At 25.6% G+C, this 17,362-nt stretch overlaps 2 protein-coding genes across 2 annotated transcripts; both read right to left on the bottom strand.

The window, feature by feature from the left end:
- Positions 1–2,894: 2,894 nt before the first annotated feature.
- LOC145838226 (uncharacterized) lies at positions 2,895–11,240 on the bottom strand. The gene is made up of 5 exons (XM_082945787.1): positions 11,075–11,240; positions 9,565–9,706; positions 9,061–9,146; positions 5,277–5,479; positions 2,895–4,087 (listed from the first exon to the last, which is right to left on the bottom strand). Exons 1-5 carry the CDS (start codon positions 11,223–11,225, stop codon positions 3,884–3,886), a joined length of 786 nt encoding a protein of 261 aa, XP_082801913.1. The 5' UTR covers positions 11,226–11,240; the 3' UTR covers positions 2,895–3,883.
- A 349-nt stretch (positions 11,241–11,589) lies between these two features.
- LOC145838313 (DNA excision repair protein ERCC-1-like) lies at positions 11,590–12,645 on the bottom strand. The gene has a single exon (XM_082945883.1). It carries the CDS (start codon positions 12,611–12,613, stop codon positions 11,798–11,800), a length of 816 nt encoding a protein of 271 aa, XP_082802009.1. The 5' UTR covers positions 12,614–12,645; the 3' UTR covers positions 11,590–11,797.
- Between the last annotated feature and the right edge of the window lie 4,717 nt (positions 12,646–17,362).

Below are 17,362 nucleotides of genomic sequence, written 5' to 3'. Positions count from 1 at the left end.
AAAAATCACCATTTAACTCAAAAACACTTATACTGTTTTGAAAATCAAACATTTAACGTAGTCAATAGTAACAACAAGTTATGCAAATTTTTTTAAACATAAAATTGTATGATTTTGATTTTTGAAGCTATAGCTTCCTTTAGAATCAATTTTGCATTGCAGCTTTTTGACAAAATAAAGCTTTAACGCCCTAAATGTTACAATTTAAATGTATTTAATTCGTTCAATTTTTTTTACGACACTAAAAATGCTAAAGAGTACATATATGTCAAAATTATCTTTCAGGAGTGCAAAATTAAGCATAAATGAATACTGAGTCTTTTCAAGCTAAAATAAAAGCAAGTTTTTTCGCACATAAGTATACATTTCTGTAGATTTGCAGAAACCTACCAAGCTACGTCCCTGACTGTGAGTAACAACAGAATATTATACATTGGCTCTTACAGTAGATAGCTTATAGCCAAATTATATAACCAAAAAGCTTCTTTTTAAAACAGGATAGCTACTAGTTTTTAAAAAAGATCTTTTAGGTTTTTGTAATTGCATGTTTTTGGGTCTCTTTTTATTTCAAAGTTAAGCTCAAAGTAAAAAAACTGTATAAAATAGTATAACAACATTGAAAACATACTGTAGAGCTACTTTAATGTGTTTTAAATAAAATATGATTTTTGATGATGACATGTAAGATTTCACTACTTAACATGTAAAAAATGTTTAAAATTCCGTCTTTTTTTCAAAGTTTCTCAAATTACAGTTTTTTTAGCTTAATTTGTCAAATTCCAGGTTTAGTGGCCACCCTGTACTTAGTGAGTAAGAAAGCAGTCAGTTACACCCAAACAGATAAATTTTTTAAGAAACAAACAGAAAAAAAGTACTATTCGCAGTTGACAATAGTTAAGCAAATCAATAGTTGATTCTTACTGCCATGTATGTATAAGCATCTGGTACATAATTTCAGATAATAAAAGAAAATAATTGAGTTAGTTACAAAGTCATCTTATTACTTTATGGAGTCAATAAAATAATTCAAAAACAAACTTTTATTAGTTTATTTATTTGTTGTTAAATTTATATGTTTTGTTAATGTACACGACTTTAACCAATACAAAATTTAATTCCACTTTTAAAAACAATATGTGTACTACTCTAAAAACCAGGAGTTCATACTGGCATACCTATATTATATATAAGAAACCTTTAACTTAAGAATTTTCTGTAGTTGTAAAAACTTTTATACTTTTTTTTGTTACGTTATATATTCACTTATAGATTTAGTTGAAATTCTGCAATGAGATATAACGATCTCTTATAGCAGCGAAAAGTGTCATTGTAATAAAATTTGACTAAAGACACCATTGCTTTTTTTTTAATTTTACCAAAAAACGTTTTTTCGTCGATATTTTTTTTAAACAATTTAAACACGAATTTGTGTGTAAAAAAATTATTTTTTTCGTAATGTAATTTTATAAACGTCACATTATACTAGCTAAATTGCTCTCATTAAAAACAAAAACATATATAATTTTTAATTAAAAAGTAACAACTGGATAAGGTAAACTAAAAAATAACAAAGTACTTTAAGAATTTTTTGCTATAAACGAAGTTAAAACGTTATATTTTATAAAATATTTATTTATACACTGGGCTGAAAAGTGGGTGAAGCGGAAATAAACATTTTTAGTAACTAAAAATGCAAATAAAGTGTTAAAACTTAGTAGGATAGAACTGTACTTTTTGCCTCAAGTATTTCAGAAAAATCATGGAAATTTAAATAGATACAGTTTTTGCTGTCTTTCAGTTCTAAATTTACTTAAAATTTTTCAAAAAGTGGTTTAAAAACTACTTATTCTTAACCAATTTTTCGAGCTTCGTTGTACTGATAATCAAAAAAGATATAAACTGTTTGAAAATTGTGTTTTTAAGACCGCTGCTTTTAATTCAAAGAAAATTCAAATAGGCTTTAAAATAGTGCTACAAAAATCACAAAAACTAGATTTGTTCCTATGAACATTATTTTATGTAAATTTGTTTTTAGTATTCCTAATACATGTGCTCTATCCTGAAAAAAATACAGGTGAAGTTTTCCCACAAACTTTTTGTGTTATATGACCCTCAATTTAACCTAAAAGTACCGTTGAATTTTTGAATAATAAAATTAAACAATTTTAAAACAAGTTGGCCGCATTTTAACTTACTTAACTTCTAAAATACTTAAAGCAGAGTAAAATCAAACTCAGATTTATAAACAAGAAATCCAGTTTTTACCAACTAAATTTAACACTTTGTATGATTTTCTAGTCACCAAAAAAGTCAATGTTCGATTGCCAGCCTTCTGTGTTAATCTTGTTTAATTTATTTAATTACATTGATTAAAGTTACATTCAATGACTCATCTTGCATTTTGTACTAGTGGCGTAGCGTGGTATTTTGGTCAGCGGGTGCGCAAATTTTTTCTCTCAAAAAATCCCCTAAATTAAAACTTTTTTAATAAGCTATAAAGGGATCTTTTTATAAGTAGTATAATTGAAATAAATTCATTAAGTAAAATAAGTTCGTCATAAATGTTTTAAAAAATACTTATATGTTACAAAATTAAAAAAGTATAAATTTCATTAAAATTACTTATACTTGCACAAATGTAAACTTACTAAATAAAAATTGTTCTTACTACTTACAGTAAACTTTATATATTTAAAAATAAATATATTCAATAAAACGAAAGTATCTGTTTTATTTACAAATGAATATCAATCTCTTTACTATACAACAGTGATAACAACACCTCATTGCACATAATTTAAATAAAGTTACACAGAAGTTAAAAAAGATCAACTTTATAACTTTTATTACAATTTTGTAAAATAGTTAAATGTATACTTTTTAAATTTAGTTCATCTGATTGTATTTGTTTAAAATAAAAATCACAAACAAAGTTTATTACTCATAGATCGACAAGCTTTTTCTTTATGTTTACAAAAATAAAGATCAGAAAACTAGCAGTAGTCTTAACATTTATTGTAGCATATAAAAAATCTTGTAAAATTGTTAAATTTTCCTTTAAGCGTGACGTATTTTTGTAAACTTTTTGTAAAAAAATCTGTCATAAGGTTATACTACTGCGGTGCACTAATTAGTTGCGTTCTTTTTGAGTCTAAATTCTTAAGGTTAATGAAGTTATAAAAATTTTCCTTATGGAGTTTTTCATCAACATCGGTGCGCACTTTCGCTAGCGCATCGAATCAGTATATTGGGTAATTTCCCTAACTTGTAACTAACTGATATTCAAAATTTCGTTTAACTTTTTGAATAATAGATAAACATAGTCTAAAAAAGGCAAATTAAGCAGAAAAAATAAACAATAAAGGATAAAGATATCACGTTCTTTTTTTTTTTTGGGTGGCACGCATGCGTCAGTGTCCCTCCTCACGCTACGCCCCTGTTTTGTACCATTAACTTGAAGATTAATCGTTTTATAATAATTAAGAATGAAACTATTTTTCTTAGTTTTATTTATATATGTTAATAGCAGTGATTATTAGAATAGAAACTTTAATGTTTTTTTCTTTTTTTTAAACATCTAGTACGTAATATTTTGAAAAAAATTATTCACTTGAAAATATCATGATAACATAAAAATAGCACCGAATGATTAAAACGAAAACTAAGAAAAAAACTGTAAAAAAATACTGTTAAAACGCATATCTTAAACAGAATTAACTATATTTTTGTTCTGTTCATTAAAACTAAAAATATTTTGTTATTCAAATTTCTGTGAAAAACTTTAAAAATTACAGAATATATAAGTAACTTATTAGTGATAAAAAATTCATTAAATAATTTATGGGCCTAAAATAATAGATATCACATTTAAGAAACAACAAAATTATCTTTGAGCATTAAGCATAGCTTCAACGGCGACGTTCAAATTAGCAAACCCTCCTTCTAACACTACATCAGCATCGTTTAACTCCTTGGCATTGAACTTGCCAGTGTCAACTGCAACACAAGCCACATTGTTGTCATGTGCACACGTGATATCTTTTGGGGAATCCCCGATTACAAGCAGGTCATTCCAATTGACTTTGAACTGTTAATACAAGTAAAAACTTTTGTAAATAGTCTTTAAGTTATCATCAAACTGTCAGTATAAACATTTTTGTAAGGCTACATGAGAAAAATTCATAAGTAACCTACGGCTGGCATTAAGATTAATATACTATTCTATATTGGTAAATCTATAATAAAAAACAAGCTTAAAACTACCAAAACAAAAATATTTGATAGCAATACAGCTAAGATTGAACTACCTTTCATTTTATTTATTTGATATTTTTATTCATGTTTATTCTTCAAAAAATCTTAGTAAAAACAAATTTGAAGAAAAACTAATCTAAATAAAATTTAATGAGGTATTACTTAAAAAAAACGTTTTATATTTTTAGACACTAAATTTTTGCATTAAGTCGATTACTTTTTTAGTAATTGTTGGTGAAAAAAAAAGTTATAAAAACTATTGTAAAGTAAACAAAGTTTGTATAGACTATAGTATAGAGTGTTTAAAATAGTTATTTTATAGATAATACAAAACAGTTAAGTTAGTTTGAAACCTTAAAGCTATTTAAATATGTTTTAAACGACTGCTAAAAGACAGAAAGTAAATAAAAAACACAACGACCAAAATGTTTAAAATAAATTTAATTTAATATTAATAATTAATTAATTGCATAAAGTTTTAAAAACATTTACTTTTAATAATCAAAGCCATATGGGTAAAACAACTTTTACAAATCTTTTTTTTTGTTTACTTAGCTATTAGTTGATTTATATAATTCTTAAAATTTCAAAACTAATTATAAGGTATAAAATACAAAATTTAAGAGTCTATAAGTTCTTCATAGAAAGAACAAACTACCTTCTTCTGAAATATTTAAGCGATTGTTCTAACTAAAGTATTTTTACTTCACAATAACAAGTGCTTGACTGTTTTAAAAATATTTTTACTTTTTTTAATTATTAGTTTGTTTCTAATCGTTGAGTAAAATTTTTTAGAGATCCTTAGCATTATAAAACCTAATTAACTTTCAAACTAATAATTTAGCTTTAAATAGAACGTAAAAAACAGCTGTCTATAGATATACAACAAGCTTTTAAAAGATTTCACTCTATCTAAAAAGTTTATCAAAAAATATAATATAATATATATAATAAATTTTAATATCAAAAACTAGACTCTAATAGTGATAAAATCATAAGTGTATAAACAAAACACAACTAACCTTGCTATCTGCAACACCTTGGTTCAAGTAGTTCACATACCTGTCGCGTGCAATTCTCACCAGTTCGCTTCTAACAGGATGATCCGATCCTCCGAACGCTCCGAATAACGAGCTATCATCTCCATCATAACTTCCCCACCTGAAATGATGCGTGTCGATTCCCGCATTTTCCAACTTGAGCTTCGCTGTTTGCTTGTGATTGCCTTACAAAGAAATAACAGTAAAATTTGAACTTTAATCTATTTTAATAAATATTATACATAGTTTTGAAAAATAGTAAATGTAACATCATGGTTGCCAGAGTTTGAATAATATCTAGGTTATAAAATTTTATACAGGTTTTTTTAAAGAACACGTTTTTGGTCTGTTTTTAGTATAAAAACAAATTTAAGGTAAAAAATTGCCTTAAATAGTATAATAACATTTAAAAAATACTGTAAAGCTACTTTGAATATGTTTTTTAATAAGAAAAATTATATTTTAATTGTTTTTTTCTTTGATAGCTTTTCTATCTAATCAAAATTTCATTACTTAACATGTACAAAGTCGAGGTTTTTTAGTGATTTTTGTTCGAAATTCCAATTTTTTTCAGGATTTCAGTTTTTTCGGAAATCATGAAAAATGTTTTTGTACTGTGAGAAAATAGTTTTTGTTTAAAGTTAAAAACTTACTAAAGTATATTTCTAAAAAATGATAATAGTTAAATACCTTTAAAATAACTCTAAAGATTTCCAAACTCACAAGTATAATTTAATTTAGAGGTTTAAAATAAACTTAATAAATATTTTACTTTAAACAAATTAAGCCATTGTGAAATAAAAAAAGGGTATAAAATTATCTTTAAATTTAGTTTAGTACAATTTTTAAAATCATACAACTTAAGTCTTTTTTAAAAAACATACGTCTTTAACAAAAATTTCTGAAGTAGTAGCATAATCCCAGTAAATGTTTTAAGTTCAAAATGTTTTATACTTGATCACATATGTAATAGAAATGTGCAGCTCATTATGGTGTATTTTTTATGTTTAATTATTATTCACAGTTTTACGCATTAAAAACCGGATGAATGATATATGTAGTTTTCTTAATATTTAAGAGTTTAAACATGATTATCAATCTTAATCAATTTAGTCATTTACTATATCATAGTTATGGTTATTTCTCGTGAAACAGTTAAGTGCATGATCAAAAACCTGATCATTACCACTCTAGCAAACAAGCGGGCTCTCATTTATAGGTTTGGAGTACTTGAATAAATATCAAAGAATGGTAGAGATTTTTTTTTTCCAGTATAACTATAGGATTCCTGAAAACCTAGAATGTTACACATTGGATAGCTTCTGCTTACTATCCGAGATCAAACGAAAGAGCAGAAGTCGCTGTAAAGAAACCATAAAGAATTGTAAGATTTGATGTTAATGAATTAGGCATCCTGGATGGCGATAAATTCCAAGTGCAATACTTCAGTTGACGACCATCCCTGACTACGGTTGTCTAATTTCACCAGCTAAAACTATATATAGACGTAAGCTGCAAGAATGTTTTGCATTTTTAACAAATTGAACATACTTTCTAATCCTGCTGTGCAAATTGTATTTGATAATAGCATGGAAACTAAAACAAGAACTGCTTACAAGAATAATAAAAAATTCATAAGCACCCAATAAGAGAACCAGGGAGTTGTGACCCCTCCACGCTGTCAGTGGGTGTTTACTGAAGAATTATCCGCGTAAATGGGTCAGGAATAAAGTAGTGATAGCGGTGCTTCCAGATGATCAGTTCGTGTTAAGAATTTATGGTTCACGGAGACTGACTTGAAAAAACAGGAACTTTCTAAGGGTGTACAACCCGGCGTCAACAAATATTGAAACAAGGCATTCCATAAATCTACCAAGCTCAAGTTAGGGCAGCGTAGATAATGAATATCTTGATTCTCTTCAAAGTTGTACAAAAAATTCCAGCTGTGCCAATACTAATGAACCAAGTGAGGTAGAGTAAGAGCATATTCCTGCTTCTATGGACCCAACAAAAAATAAGGTTTCACTTGCCTTACGTAGGTTATGATATTTCAATGCACCTTGTGGGTGAAGTATTCCGTAGTATAAATAAGTCACAAGTTAAATATTTAAAGATTGAAATTGTTTGTATTTGTTTCAGAAACACTTTGTTATGTTGTGCATGTTGCTGATGAGCTTGAACTCTTGCTGTTGTTGGTAAGCTAGGAAGAATTCAGCGTGGATTTAATCAATTTTTTTTATAAAGATATATTTAAATTTAGCTTTATTGTAGTTTTATTATTCAAATATTTTTTTTGTTAAATTTTTTTTTTGATTTAGTCAGATTGAATTTAGTTAACTAATTCTTTAATTCAGTTTTGTCTTATGAAACTTTTTTTAAACTTGTTTCAATAATCTTTTCATGAACATTTATTTTTACCTTAAATGGAAAAGATGTAAAAATATGTAATATTTGGCTCACTAAGTGTGTTCGTTTCACATTGTTCATTGCTAGTAAAAATTAAAATAAAATGATAAGAAATTATTTTTCACATACTCAAAAAGTCCAAGTATATTATTTTTTACAAAAAGATAGTTTAAATATGTTTTAAGTCACTAATATTTTAAATTGAACTAAGTTACCCTAAAATTAAAAAAAAAAAACTTTACTTATATTAAGGCTGTTTTATAAAGCTGAGTAATTAAATGATTAAAATAATTGTTTAAATTGTATTTTAAAAAGTGTATTAACTTGTTACGCCTCTAAATTTGAAAGGATAAATAGTTTCATCTAAAATGAAAGCTACTGTTTGTGAAAATTATAAAAATTACTTTCAGTTTTTTACAACTTTCAAAATGTTTAAAAAACATTTATAAACAATAAAAATGACTGCGAGACTTTAAAGAAAAGCTACTATCACAAATATTTTTTTCATTATTTTATATAAAAGATCCTAATGTGAAATACACCGTTAGTTATTTTTTTAAATATCTAAGATTAATAAAGATTTTTACAAAAAAAAATTAATCACTATCTTTAAGACGTTAACTGTATTGCTTTTTATTTAACGTTAATTGTTTTAGGAATAATGCTAGTTTATTAGTTATTTTTATGTTATCTTTTTAATATTGTTTAGTTTTCCTAAATATGAAAAAACTTAAACAAACTTCTGTTCATAACTTTCAAATTTTACTAATAAAGCTTTTATCAATAAATTTTGAAGTAACATACTTGAATTTTGAACACAACATTTTCAAGAAAAAATTGCACACTCAACGGGAAGTGGTTACATGACAATTCAAATTCGGACAACTCAAATTCCGACAATTCAAGTTCTTAAAAAATATTAATAAGACTATATCTCAATAAGTAATATAAATTTAAAAAAGATAAAAAATACATATGTAGATCTTATTAATATCTACAAGCCATTATTATTTTTTTTTAATCTAAAATACTTTTCAAGATATTTCAAAATTACTGAAAATAACTATATTTTTTACTTTGTTTAAACCATATCTCAAAAAACATTTATTGTTTTGCATAAAGAAAAAAAATAGCTTGTAGATTTTAATATAACCTACATATGTATTGTTTATATTTGACAAATATACACTACTTTTTTATTTGTGGCTGTTTTAATTTATTTCAAAGAATTTGAATTGTCCGAATTTGAATTGTCGTGCACCCACGGGAAGTAACCCATGATGAAGATTACTATATTTTATTGAAAAATATAAAATTTGATAAAACTCTGAACAAAAATGTTAACATGTAGTTTAAAAACCTGTCAATAAAGCAAGTTTTACATCTGTTCGTTGAGAAAGTTGATGAAGTATTTCATTTGTGTTGTTTAGTCGCTCCCAATGGTACCTGTAACATACAGTAGTAGAAATTTAAAAGTGAATAAATATTATAACATTTATTAATATCATAAAAACTATTTCAAAAGTTTTATACAATTAACATTTTAAAATAGCAAGCATAAAAAAATATTATGTTATTTATTGTCTAACGCTATTTACTTTAACTATTTTTATAAATATCTACAAACTTTATTATTTTTACTCCAGTAAAACAGTGTTAACTTATCATACATTAAACATCATACTTTCATAACAAGTTGGTTCAATAGTCGCTATGTGTTGTACATGTAAACTCCACTAGACTTAATAATTTTAAACGTTTTTACTCTAGTTGGTGAAAACTTTTTATTTAAGTTTTTTGACATATAGCGTAAATAGAAGATATATTTTTTCTTTATTTTTAAACTTAAGCCACATTAACTGACATATTATTCTTTATTCCTTCCTTCATTAGGCAAATCATATTTTCAAAAGCACTTGATATTTTGTTGTCATAATCAGAGCAACTCTGTTTGTTAATTCCGTACTGACCGAGAAGATCAGCAGCAATGCTTCCATCAGTTCCTCCTGTAATACAAAAAAACAATATAAATTACTTCTTTTTATTGTCATCGTAGTCTAAAGTAATATATGGGCAAATTTTGTTTGGATAAACTAGCTTCTTTTACGAATTAGTTTTACTTAAAAACTAATCAAATTAACACATTAAAAAATTGAGATTTGATTCTATTAAAAATAGAAAATCGATATACTACTTGATCTAGTTAAAATATAAAAAGTAAAAACACATACAAATTTCTTTATTTTTAGTTAAAATAATAGAATCAAATCCTGTTATAAAAAAACATCGACAAATAAATTGCATTTTTATTGAAGTAGGAAATTTTTCAATACAAACTTTTCAACTACTATTGTGTTTAACTAAGTTATAGAATATAATATTAACATGTACTAAAGCTTGATAATAGATACGTCATAGAGAGTTTAAATTAAAAATGTGAAATAAATACGGTTTTGATAAGATTTTGGAAAATAAAGTAAACAAGAATTATAAGCATAAATAAGTAAGTAAAAACCTAAAATGGTAAAATGATATTACATTAAAGTAAATACATACACATACAAGCTTCAAAATTAAATAAACGTAAATAATAAAAATGAAAAGGCTATGAAAACGTTAAAGTAAAATACAATTATTGAAAATTTATTTAATGTACTTAGTCAAAAGAAATAAAGCTATAGTATTAAAAAATAAAATTTCAGAATAATTACACTAAAATATACTTACGCAATTAAAAAACAGTACTTAAAGTAAACTAGACAAAATATTAAAATTTAATTAAATGAAAGAATAAAAAACTATGTCAGTTTATAGCTTTTGTTTACAAAGCTTAGGTTTATATGTTTTAATAAAAAAGAGATTCTAAAACACTTAAATGATATATGTTACGTCCTTTAGTTAAACTTGTAAATTTGTTGTCATAATAATGTTTGGAGCATTCCTGGTAGTTTAGTAATTGATTTCTAATTACCGAAGGACTTTTGGTAGGTTTATTACCTCTATTGGCCAGTTTCTGAGGGATTTTGATACTTTAAGTACTGTTTTTTTAATTGCGTAAGTATATTTTAGTGTAATTGTTCTGAAATTTTAACTCTTTAGTACTATAGCTTTGTTCCTTTTGAATAAGTACATTGACAATTTCCGATAACTAAATTTTACTTCAAACGTTTTCATAGCATTTATATTTTTATTATTTATGTTTATATAAATTTCAAACTTGTATGTATTTACTTTATTGCAATACATAAATAATGACTAAAATATCCTTTTACAATTTAATTTTTTTACCTACTTTTCATGCTTGATTCTAATGATTAATAGTTATCAAAGCATTGATGTAGGAACTAAAACATTAAAATTCAAGTTTTACCGACCATCAAAAACTATGCCATTTCTATGCACTTCTCTGTCAAACTCTATTGACAACGCTTTACATATATAGGATTCTGCACCTTTAGTGTACGCACTTTTTGTTAAAGTACCATCAATGTCAAACAGCAAAAGTCTCGGTATTTTGTTGCTCATCTAATTTGAAACTTTATACCTGTCAACAAATAAATAAATATTTTTATCATTTTGGAGTGCATGTAAGTTTTAAAATATCAAACAAAACTAAAAAGCAACAACTTTTCCAAACCAAACATCATTAAGATATTAAAAATATATACCTAATAAAAATATCTAAAACAGTTTGAAGTTCAGAATAATTGTCTTAAATTATTTTTAAAATATAGTTTAAAAAAAAGTCTTTGTTTTACTGACTAAAAAACAGTTACATAAACATAAAAAAATAATTGTCTATTATTAAACAGCTTTAAACATAATAATCTATTTAAAGTCAGTTTGACACAGTATTAAACTTTAAGATTTAGTAACTGTAACTATAGCTTATGATTAATTAACAAAAAAAAATATTTTACTGATATTTTTGAACTGTATAAATTTACATTATGTAAACTTAAATAAGAAATGTTTATGAACTTAGTAATTGTAATATTAATTTAATCTTTGTACTTAATCTAAGTTATATAGCTAGATAAAAAAACTAAGAAGAAAGTTTGGTTAGTAAAAATTAAATTAGTTATAAAAAATTTATTTTATTCTTTCAAAAATGGTTGGCGAAAAAGTTCATGAATATTTTTTGCTTTTTGAGCTCCGATACCAAAACAAAAGGCAAGGTTCTTTTGACTAGCATCCGCGACTCCTGCTATTGTACCAAAATTAGACAGAAGAGTTTGCGAGTCAGTTGAATTGACTCTTCTAATTGATTGTAAAGCGTCTAAAACTTGCAAGTTAACGTTTGATTGTATTTTTTCTTTTATCAAATCAGCTGGTTTACCTTCGTAAGTTTTAAAAGTTTCAAGATAGTTTGCTGCTTCCTCCAAACTAAATGCCAATAGCAGAACTAAGTCAGACACTTCACAAAGCCTTGTAAGGGCTAAAATGTATTTGTCTGGCTGAAGGTGGTCAACAAAACATAACAAAAACCTATTCTGAAAACCTGATACTTGCTTAAGTCTTTTTATTCTCTCATATATATAGTTATCATGCTGAGCGTGGTACCGTACACTCAAATAAAGGCAACATGATGTCTCACTCGTAATAAAATCCATCATTAAGCACTGCGATGAGCTTGCAAATTGCCATGGTACTGTCTTTATATAATCTAAAAGTGGATTTTTCTTTTGGTCGGGATTAACAATAATCTTTCTTCCACTGCCTAGTTCTTTATATGATATTTTAGGCTTTGATGAAACTTTTACTTCATTTTGGACCTCTTTTGATAAAAAACTGAGTTGGTCTTTTACAGATTCAGTTTTTTCATGATTAGAATTAGGTTCATTTGCAGTATCATTGTTTCCATCTAAAAATTGTATGCATAACAAATCGTCATCATCATCGAATTCTGACATTATAAATGTAAAAAATTATAATTTTCTTACAGTATAACTAAAATGAAATAAAACAATAAACCTTTGTAATTTCTTTAAAATATTTTAGTCTAATAAATAGCATTAACATATTTAAGAAGAAATAAGTTGATAGACAATTTCATAAAATACGAAAAAAAAACTATCCAAATTACTGGATTAAAAGTTTATAAATAACTATATACATTTGTAAAAAAGCAACAATCTTTTGAAAACAAACTTAGTTTCTAATGTCTTGTTGTGATTGTTACTTAACATTTATTAAACTTGATGTAAATTTTATATTTAATTTAGCAAACTCATGTAATATTGTTTTATATCAGTGTATTTATTTTTAATTTTATTGGTAAAATAATGGTTTCAGTATTTGGATATCCATAAGTATTGGATTTAATACAGCGCTTATTAGTAATTTTCTACATAGTTTTAAAATAACTTAATTAATAAGTAGACAAAAATAAATAGTTGAATTTTAATAAATGAAATTAACTATCACTATTTTTTTGTAAAACGTAAAAAATAATGAATAAAAAAAATCTTACAAAATATATATATAATTTAAAATTTATTGCAAGATTCTTGATCTATACTCGATAAACATAAATAACTATAATTTAATCTTTTTTGTCTTCAGTGAGTAGAATTACAAAATTGATAAATCTTAAAAACAGATAATTATGTTTCAAAGTTAGGCATGTGTGTTCATTTATTACTTGGTTACTGGACGAGATTTTCAATAAGAAAATCAAAACTAAACATAGTTATAACTCAAGAAATAAAAATGAAGTAGATAGAACATTATTTTATTTCAATTTTTTTTGAGTACTTTAAACATAAATTATCATTAAATTAAGTAAAATATGCGATACTAGTAGAATTTAACTACATAAAGGAAATGAAAAATGTAATGTTACAAATCCAAAAAGAAACATCTTTTTGGAAAAAAATAACTTCATAAATGTGTAAGCATGGTAAAATTGATAGTCTTAGGTTAACTTCGAAAAAGTATAAAATATAGCTTTAATTTTCATAACAAAAACAAAGATTCAAAAAACTGGTAAATAGTAAAACTCATTTCAACTAAAACATTTAACTCACAAACTTATTTTATCAACTTTAACATATCACAAATATTTTTATCATTTTACTTATAAAAACACTAACTAAATTAGTATACCTGCAAAAAAGTTTATACATAAGTACAGTAAAATAACTATACTAATGAAAAAACTAACATCGAATAAAAACTTAAACAAACAATTTACAAGTGCTTTAGAAGTACTATAAAAAATAATTTTCAGACCAAATAGAATACAAAAGATTAATTTAAAAATTTAATGTATACATATTTCTACTGTTCTTATTTTATCAAGTACAGTTTTTTGTTAAACTAAGAGCTAGAAGTTGAAAGAAACATTTAAGTCTTATATAACACAGTTTTTAAACAACTTAAAATTAAATAAAAATTAATCATCAAAAAATATTTTCTATTGTAAAAATTATACTAAATTAATTGTAATAAACTTATTGTTCATATGCGTTAAGAAATTTAGTACAGCTAGGTAGAAAAACTAAAGCTTAAGTAAACTAAAAGAACCTATTTATCATTCAAAAGTCTTATACCATATGTTCTAATACTTATAATGTTTTAATACATCAAAGTTTGGGTCTGTAGCAATAGTAGGACAGCTAATGAAATTACACATACTATCAAATTTGAGATGATGTAGAAGAGAAAATTGTTTTGATAAGTTATGTAAGTAGAATCCTGGAATACTATATAAACTCAGACATTCTTCTAAAGTTAGTTCAAGACTTTCCTTTTCTTTTCTTGTCAAATTAGGTGCCATTTTTATGCCTGCATCCACTATGTACCTGATAAACATAGCTTTGCCCATGGCACAAGGGGTTGTATGTCTTTCCATGTAGCCCTTAACGTGTTCCAGGATATCAGGACTGGTAGTATTAGAAATTGCTTTAGTGAATATCGTTAAGTAGCTGCCATGACATACTGACTTTTCAAGTTTGTTCAAGTTCTGCACCAAAGAGTCATCAGAAAACCTGGCAAGAAGTAAGCTTGAGGTGAAATCTCTAAGAAATTTATCTTTTCCATTTGAATACTCATTCCAACCAGTTTTATAAATTTTTTTTATATAATCAAAGTCATTTTTAATGACTAGCATTTTGGTTATAGAAATGAGCTGGTAAAGTTTATATTGAGAAACAAAAGTATCTAAAAAATCATCTTGTAGTTTTAACTTGGAATATAATAAGTTAACTTTGGCAAGATTTTTAGCTATCACAGGTAATTTGCAGTTATTCAACCTTAATATGACATCTATATCTTCATTTTCAATAGAGTATTCACTAAACACTCCACATATTTCCGTCCAAAATGTTTCTTTATTGTTTGGTGAGAGTCTCATCGAATTCTCATTGACTAAAACCAGTGCTTCATTAACATTTTTCTTATTCAACAATGTTTTTATTCGAGTAGAAAATAGCTTAGTAAATTCATACAATTGAATTCCAAATTTAGATTTAGCTCTCATTAAGATGTTTTCAACCTTTTCAAACTGTTCTGGTTTCATTTTGCACAAGTAGTTTTCAGTCAAAGTAGATGTAAGTTTATCTGAGGGTGGGTGCATTATTAATTGTTGTAAGACATACTTCAAGTCAGCTGAATATCTAAGCTTTTGATGTGCTTCTGACAGTTCTATACTATCTGGTAAGTTCATATCATTAATTATATATTGGTTTGCAATTGCATCTTTTAACCTTTTAGGAATTTTAATGTTTTGATCGTTTAGTGATTGGATCATGGACTCAACCTGTTCAAAATCATTTCTACTTAAAGCATAAGTAAAACAGTGATCTAGGAACTCATTAACATTAAAATGCTCATACTTAACACAAAGTTTTAATAGCTGGTTCATTTGTTTTGGTAAAACTTCACTCAACGATGGAGAATAAAAAAGGCTTCTAAAAAACCTTAATGAGGACCAGCTTAGATTTTGAATCAAATTTTTTGGACATGTATAAACCATATCTTCTAAAAAGTAAGATGCAATAAAAATCCAGTCAGTTTTCGTTGCACCATACATACATTCCAAGTGAATGCGCAAAGCTTCATGGACTTTTTTGCACTTTAAGCTCATTAATAAATAATCTTTAGGGACAAAGTAAACTGGGAAACTTCTCTTTAACCTCTTAGTAGTTTGGTCCTTACCGTGAACTTGTTTGACTTTTTCAGCCTTTCCTAAACAAATGTAGAACAAAATAATTTCATTGGCAACTTGATGAGGAATAACACTGCACTCATCAAGCAAGATGTCATAAAATAATTCACGAGTTTGATCATTACTATTGGAGTCATTGTTGATGCTGTATTTTGTGTCATGAAGAACAATAGGAAGTATTTTTGTGTTTAAAAATTCTGCACTGTTAGCTTTCATAGAACTTTTAAGTAAGTTTTTAAACTTTAACATATCATTTTCAATGACAGATTTATAAGTATTTTGAAGAACTTCATATTTATTTATCAAAGTCCAAGACTTGAGTTTTTCTTCATTAAGCAAAAATATATCTGAAAAACAATGGTACTTTTCTGGGAGTTCTTTATATATAAAATCTCTTTGGTCCTCAAATGTTTTAAAACCTGATTTCTTCAAGCAAATCATTAATGGTTTTAATTTTTCAGTAACAAAGCTCTCTTTTACAAAATGTTGTTTACTTAAAATTTTGACCATTGCAAGAACAAAATACCTTTCAAGGTCTTCAGTAAAAATTTCAGAATCTCTGTTAATGTTTTCTTTTAACTTAAGAACTACAGAAGCAATTTTTGATGGTTCTGTTTTTGATAACAGATGGTAAGCATTATTTATTAAGTAGTATGGTAAAAGGTAATGGTTATGTAAACATACTAATTCAGCAGCATCCTCTAAATCTTGAAATTTTTTTATATGAGGAAAATTATTGTCTTCTTTCCATTTGTTTGGAATATTAAAAAGCATATAATCTCTTTTATCTGTCTTATAGAGACCAACAAACTTTCTATTTTTTAAACTCACTAAAAAAGGCTTACTTCTGTCAGTTAAAGGGTTTTTAACTGGGTCAACAGACTTAAATGTTTGTTTTTGCTGATTTAACTGTGAAGAATAAGTTGAAAACACAGAGGCTGAGTTGTTTAAACTTAATAGGTTTCTACATTGTAAAAGTCTTTTTACTGCAAGTCTTCTTCCAATCATTCTATTGTAAGAACATAAGTAAAATTAAAGTCTATTAACTACCAATCTGTAAATAGTAAGCTTAGTTATAATAACATAAGCAAATCCTACTTTTTTTAATTTATAATTTAGATCATAAAACAAGTATTTAAGTTTTTAAATAATAACTTTGTTAAACTAGTTTATTTAAAACCTAAAAATTAAAAGAAAATAATGTTGATGCACAAATTATATTTAATTATTACACTAAAACATATATTGATTTTATTTAATATAAGTAAATATTTTTAGAGTTTACTTACAGAATACAAATTAATTTAAAACTACCTTAAATCTTTTCTTCCAGCACAGTATATTTTTTTCTATTGGATTTCTATAGAGCTTACTTAAAAATTTTATTTTTTGATGAACTCTTTTTTTGGCATACTATTTATCTCAATGATAAATTTTTAAAATTTTATTGCAATACAATGTTTCACTCGTTTAAAAAAACGATATCTTCAGT

This window comes from Thalia democratica, chromosome 6, assembly GCF_965202585.1.
Source record: "Thalia democratica chromosome 6, ktThaDemo2.hap1.1, whole genome shotgun sequence".
NCBI classification, from domain to species: domain Eukaryota; kingdom Metazoa; phylum Chordata; class Thaliacea; order Salpida; family Salpidae; genus Thalia; species Thalia democratica.
The sequence above is the reverse complement of the archived record's forward strand: the minus strand, read 5'-3'. Positions and strand labels throughout refer to the sequence as shown.

Bases quoted from the DNA above. Each gene is read 5' to 3' on its own strand.
- LOC145838226 (XM_082945787.1), bottom strand. From the start codon at position 11,225: ATGAGCAACAAAATACCGAGACTTTTGCTGTTTGACATTGATGGTACT. The intron at 9,147-9,564 runs GTCAGTTAATGT...TGTATGTTACAG, and splicing joins GAAGGAATAAAGAATAATAT to GTACCATTGGGAGCGACTAA. The intron at 5,480-9,060 runs GTTTTTAAACTA...TTTCTTTGTAAG, and splicing joins AAAACTTGCTTTATTGACAG to GCAATCACAAGCAAACAGCG.
- LOC145838313 (XM_082945883.1), bottom strand. From the start codon at position 12,613: ATGTCAGAATTCGATGATGATGACGATTTGTTATGCATACAATTTTTA.